General features: G+C 40.8%; 2 protein-coding genes across 2 annotated transcripts; both read left to right on the top strand.

Annotated features, from left to right (window-relative positions):
• Positions 1–1,470: 1,470 nt before the first annotated feature.
• On the top strand, positions 1,471–3,224 carry LOC116215392. Its single transcript, XM_031551092.1, has 3 exons — positions 1,471–1,914; positions 2,068–2,300; positions 2,820–3,224. The coding sequence occupies exons 1-3, from the start codon at positions 1,813–1,815 to the stop codon at positions 3,055–3,057; spliced, it is 573 nt and encodes a 190-aa protein (XP_031406952.1). The 5' UTR covers positions 1,471–1,812; the 3' UTR covers positions 3,058–3,224.
• Positions 3,225–3,692: 468 nt separating this feature from the next.
• LOC116215393 (probable histone H2A.1) lies at positions 3,693–4,762 on the top strand. Its single transcript, XM_031551093.1, has 2 exons — positions 3,693–4,005; positions 4,298–4,762. Exons 1-2 carry the CDS (start codon positions 3,817–3,819, stop codon positions 4,508–4,510), a joined length of 402 nt encoding a protein of 133 aa, XP_031406953.1. The 5' UTR covers positions 3,693–3,816; the 3' UTR covers positions 4,511–4,762.
• Positions 4,763–6,000: the final 1,238 nt, after the last annotated feature.

Below are 6,000 nucleotides of genomic sequence, written 5' to 3'. Positions count from 1 at the left end.
AGATGGAAAGAGAGAAACATTGATGACACAGCATTATCTTCTTCAAGATCAATTATCTCGATGATAGACATTAATGCATCCTTCCAATAATTGTTATATCCCGATGTTCTATCATCCCATCCATAGAGATGGGAAATTTTATGGACACGTAAAAACTAATTTAGAATGAATATTAATGATTGTTTGACGTTAAAGCTTGTGATATAATTAATATTAGCAGAAGTAGCCTATTTGATCGATCCTGCGGCCGGAATTATATATTGTCTAGCTAGCTATGAACACATGACCACTTAAACATTGACTCATTAGCTCACAAGTCATAAGTAATAAGTTAGGGTATAGCATTAGAATATATGTGTCTCTTCATATATCTCTCATCAACTGTTTTTTTCTTTAGAAAATCACTCATCAGAATGAGTAGCATCTATTCATTTACTGGGTGGAGATTTATTTATTTAATTTGATAAAAGAGCACATGTTATCATCCTCCTTGCTAATTATAAGTTTGGGCTTTGATATGTGTTTGGGATGAATTTCTCCATGATTAATCTCCAAGACACGACTCATCAGCAGTAAATTCGTGCCTGAATATGGTCATGGTCATGGACGGTATGCATATCAATGCATTCTCTTTTGCAAACAAATTAAGCTCCAATCTCTTGAGTGATATTTGGCATATTAATTTATGATATATCTTCATGATCGACCATTTGCCCGTGGTAGTGGGTACAAATCTGCTATTCGTGAATTTCAGTTCATGAAAATTATTGCATCTTAAAGTTTCTCTCATCATAACCCGAAAAATTGATGAAGGTCTACCTATATTTCATAGGGTTGTTGATGATGATTCTCTCTCACCCGACACGCGTAGGTTTCTGAAGAACTCATTTTTCCTAGCTAGCTACCTATTAGCCTGGAAGAATCCAGCCAATGTATACATATTTACGTATTTATAAAGATATATGATGACGAGATGGAATGAATAAAAAACCTACAACTTTCTAGATTAGAGACCGTAAAAAAAAAAAGGTGAAAGAAGAGACCGTTTCTGCTGTAAACAAAATATTTTCAAACAAAAATGTCTTTGCTCGAGGAAGGGGACCAATTATAAATTAACTAAAGCAATGTTTTCTAACGGAAAAAAAATGTCTTCGAAATTATAAAGGAGATGTGACATATGTGTCACGTCTGTCTCATTAACAATCTTTTTTCACTAAAGCAACGTTTTTAGGGAAAAGAGAACTCGTAAAAGGTGCATGAGCCTCACGCAAAAGCGGAGAATGAGGAATCTAAACATACATGTGTATATATGTATACATATATATTCATTTGTTTGTATGAGTATGACTCGAACATAAGCTTACAGACTGACGTACACATTCCAAATTTTACTGTATATATATGATTGATCCATTCCATTCAACCCGCACCATATGAACTACATATCACCAGGTATATAATACATCGTGAGATTATTTTGTAACGCATGCTTTAGTTATCGTAAATGTTTCACCGACGAGGAGCCAAATATGTTTTTTTCTGAAAGTGCAGAAAAAATATTATCTATGATTGTTGAATTTTACTGTATACAATAATATATAGTGCTCTCTGCTAGCTTCTTGTGGCTTCCATTCACAATGTCAGAGAGACTGGTTGGTATGTAAACTTTAAAATTTCCTTTCTTCTTCCTGTTTATTAATCTCCTCCTCTTGTTGTTGTCGTCGTCGTTGTTGTTGTTGATGAGAGAATGAATTAGAAAGGTTGTTCGGAGGTGAATGCATGCTCGAATAATTTTGAGATCCGGGAACAATAATGGCGATGAGAATAGTTAGAGTTCTTGTGTGTGCTCTGATTGTTGCCATGGATGTTGCTGCTGGGATTCTCGCAATTGAAGCTCAAGTTGCTCAAACCAAGGTAACATGTATACGCTGCAATATAATGCAGAAAGTGAGAAATAAAGAAATGAACTCGTGATGTGCATAAACTTGTTTACTGGTAAAGTTCATTATGTATGGCATAGATTCATGTGCTTTATGTCACGGGCGGTTCTAAAATTGTACATGGCAGGCAATCAAGGCGCAGGCTGAAGGGAGGGGAAGTCGCTCGGGCTGCAAGGAGTTACCCAGCAGTTGTAGCAGTCGTGCATTCAAGCTAGCATTAGCAGCAGCTGTGCTCTTAGCTTTGGCCCATGTCACGTCTAACCTGCTAGGAGGGTGTACATGCGTCTGCAGCTCAATGGCAGAGCTCGAAAGATCCTCCAGCAACAGAAAGTTCTGGTTCGCTTGTCTCGTCTCCTCCTGGTAAGTCGTGATTCCTCATAACAAACTGCCTTCTTTTCCCTTGTCGTTCATAGAAGATCGGTCAGATACCCCGTCTATGAATCTACATATTGTATCAAGGTGCGTTTAGTGCCGAAACTTCCTGTGGCAAGAATCTGTGGTCCAACGTATTTATGGTAGGACAGAATTGGAGAATCCAATCTGGAAGCCTGAGGAAATCCCTTACCGAAGTACTAAAACATGCCATAAACTGGACTGTCCGGCCTTTAATTCTGTCCCGCTACTTTGTCTTATTTCATACCTATACGTGCCTAATTAACCGAGCAGGATGAGATCAATTTTCTATGTGCTTGCAAAGCCGGGCGAACAATCAGGTGAGTCGATCAAAGCTAGTCAATGACCGGTTTTCGAGCTGTACTGATAAACTCTTATGACTGTGATGTAGGATATTATATATATATATATATATATATATATATATATATATAGCATCCGGATCAAGTTTTCACTATAAACCTTTTACTATATATATATATACAGGATAATTGCTGCGATTGGGCTGCCAATGGTGATCACAGGCATGCTGGAGAACTCGAGATCGAGATCAGATGGCGGAGGAGGATGCTGTAGGATATCATCGCACCAACAGCACTTCTTGTCCACCGGTGGCGTGCTATGCTTCGTTCATGCACTTCTCTCCCTCTCGTTTTATTGTTCCTCCATTATTAGCGTAGACAAGCTGACAACTACCGATCATGCCCACGACGACAACCTATAATTCCACACTTTCCAACACCTAGATCGGTAGGGACTGTATGATTAGGCACATAGATATTATGTATTTATGATACGTTGTTATCATCTACCATCTGACTCTACTAATATAAGATATCCATTAATCATACATTCAGACTAGCATCAATTTAATAACATATGGTTTAAATATTCGTTGAGTTTTACACGTCCACTTTATAAATAGGAATTTGTCGGACCCTTGTACGCACAATTTTACCACTTACATTCATTCTGATTTGATATTACCCAGTGACAGTATTCTTTGCATGTTATTTTTGTGTTGTTAATACGAGAGACTCAAATTTAATCAACCGGAGGCAAAGAAAAGGCCCAAGTCAGAATTCGTACTTAAGCCCGGTCCACTTGCAACCCGACCGAACCGTCTTCAGCCGGATCAGGGTTACATACTGGGTTATTGTGCGCCCGGTGTGTACAGTATTTCCGCTGGAGCGTGTCAGCATCTGTGGAAAGATACTGGGGGGAACAATCGTCCGAGGAGCACGGACTCTCAAAATGCATCTGTACCTAATCTTAGAAGATCCAACGGTTCTGTCTCACGATCCGTGTGCTTCGCTCTGATTGGCTAGTTCCCGCCACCTACTTTATATATACCCGCTGCCGAAGGAAGATCAAGTCTACTCCCGATTCTCTGCCGCTAACTGCTTGGTGAAGTTCGCTGCTCTATAAAGATTCAACCTTTGCTCGTGCAAAGCTTCAATCGAGCTCGGAGCTTCGGGTATCAATGGCCGGTAGAGGAAAGACCCTGGGTTCCGGTGCGTCGAAGAAGGCGACGTCTCGTAGCAGCAAGGCCGGCCTCCAGTTCCCGGTCGGTCGTATTGCTCGGTTCCTCAAGGCCGGCAAGTACGCCGAGCGTGTCGGCGCCGGAGCTCCTGTCTACCTCGCTGCCGTCCTCGAGTACCTTGCTGCTGAGGTGGGTTTCTCTCAATTTCAGTCCCGACAGCATTTATCGAATTCATCGACATTTCAGATTACTGTGAAATTAGGGTTTCTTACGAGCTGATTAGGTCGGTTGTTGCTTCCCGAATGAACTCGATATATGAGGAATTAAACTATCAAAAGAAAAGAAAAAGAACTATATGAAAAAAAAAGATAGATAAGTAATTCTCATATAAATCAATTCCCGAGTTCTTCCATAAGCTGGGCATTGGGATTTTTTTGAGCAATTATTGATGGGATTGTTGTTTGGTCTTTGCTGCTATCAGGTGCTTGAATTGGCTGGGAATGCAGCGAGAGACAACAAGAAGACGAGGATCGTGCCTCGCCACATCCAGCTTGCAGTGAGGAATGATGAGGAGCTAAGCAAGCTCCTTGGAGATGTCACGATCGCGAATGGAGGGGTGATGCCTAACATCCACAATCTCCTCTTGCCCAAGAAGACTGGCCCCTCCAAGTCCTCTGCTGGAGATGAAGACTAAATAGAATTTTGGGTTCCTAATTGTTATCTTATTGAAATCGGAATGACTTCCCGGGTTTCTGGGTTTAGCTTTCGAGTTGAGGATGGAATGGTAGTTTGGTGGTTCTTCTGGTCTGTACTTTGGGATGGTGTGAGGTTTATAGCTTAATTAGGGAACTGGACACTGTTAGTGATTGATGTGAATATCGGGTATCTTCAAATTTCCTAATACGAAGTTGTTCATTCTAATGCGATTTTGCAAATGATTCCATCCCATTCCTTCTTGTTTTGATCCGAATGATATGATTAATGGTCTGCTTTGCCTGTTTCAAGAATCAATCAGCCGAATGCTTTTAGTGGAAACTCTTTCCCGGGGATTTGGTTTGAGAGCCAAATCAGTGGTACCTAGAAAATCGAAGGAGGGTCTTGCTCCGGACTCTCACCTGCATTCAAGATTCCCGACAACTCACTTCTCTTGTCCTTGTGAATGTGGATAGCTTGCCGGCAAGACAGTAGACGATCTCACTGATCTGAGCACTGGAGGGGGCGCAACGCGGTCTCTTGAAGAAGAGGTTGCTGCCGAAGACGAACCCTCCATTCTTCTATCACGAGCAAATAGAGTAGGAGAGGGAGAGGAGGGATGGGAGGGCGGGAGATTTAATCGGATGCTTTCAGAGTGGCAGTTAGAAGTAACTAACGGGATGATGACCTTGTTGTGTCGGTCGGATACTCTGCGTCTCTCTTAGAAATATTAATCGTATTGAGACATTCTGATATGAGGAACTTTCTATTTTCGTTTCTGCCTCTTTATCCACTGAACGCAGACGTACTAGAACATCTTATCGTGGATAAATCGATAATTTGAATTCAATTTTGCAGAGTTTACATAGCAATTAGCAGAATACAACCACTAGATGATAAATCAGTTCCTTAGTGGTCTCTTATCGACCAACTTGCGCTGCACATGAAAGCACCAACTTTCCCTGAAGACTGAAAATTCAATCAAGAAGAAAGGAGTCAATTTTGTCCGAGGTCCGATCTATCTAAACATTAGTCATTATACAGCTGGAGAACTAAACCATTGAAGGAAGAGCAACGAGTTCAGATGGAGCAGGACAAAGATCACTTGAATCAAGAACGCATACTCGAGATACAAAGAAACAATTGGAAAGTACCGAAACATACGCATTCATTTATGAAAATAATCCAGAAAGAAGCTTGCTTTCACTGCGGAACAAATTCCCATACCCCATAAGGTTATCTGCCAAAAATTTGCAGAGCAAATGAGTTCTGCAGGAAGGTCATTACGCCAAAGCTAAAAGGTTCCCGGAACATGCTTTCAAGATGTAGTTATATAGTCGATCAAGTGATCAGTCCTCATCACAAAAAAGAAGAGTAAACATTCACGTTGGCTTCCAAGGACCAACTATAATAACAACAGTTGCTTGTTCCTTTCCAACGGAAGCCAAATGTGATTCCTACAATTCCGGATCTTGGCCCTTCAAAGTATCA

This window comes from Punica granatum, chromosome 7 (assembly GCF_007655135.1).
Source record: "Punica granatum isolate Tunisia-2019 chromosome 7, ASM765513v2, whole genome shotgun sequence".
Lineage (NCBI taxonomy): Eukaryota > Viridiplantae > Streptophyta > Magnoliopsida > Myrtales > Lythraceae > Punica > Punica granatum.
Note: the sequence above shows the minus strand (reverse complement) of the source record. Positions and strands in the feature narration are given on the sequence as shown.

Excerpts from the sequence above, each read along its gene's own strand:
- LOC116215392 (XM_031551092.1), top strand. The coding sequence starts at position 1,813 with ATGGCGATGAGAATAGTTAGAGTTCTTGTGTGTGCTCTGATTGTTGCC. Across the intron at positions 1,915-2,067 it reads CTCAAGTTGCTCAAACCAAG|GCAATCAAGGCGCAGGCTGA; the intron begins GTAACATGTATA and ends TGTACATGGCAG. Across the intron at positions 2,301-2,819 it reads GCTTGTCTCGTCTCCTCCTG|GATAATTGCTGCGATTGGGC; the intron begins GTAAGTCGTGAT and ends ATATATATACAG.
- LOC116215393 (XM_031551093.1), top strand. The coding sequence starts at position 3,817 with ATGGCCGGTAGAGGAAAGACCCTGGGTTCCGGTGCGTCGAAGAAGGCG. Across the intron at positions 4,006-4,297 it reads TCGAGTACCTTGCTGCTGAG|GTGCTTGAATTGGCTGGGAA; the intron begins GTGGGTTTCTCT and ends TGCTGCTATCAG.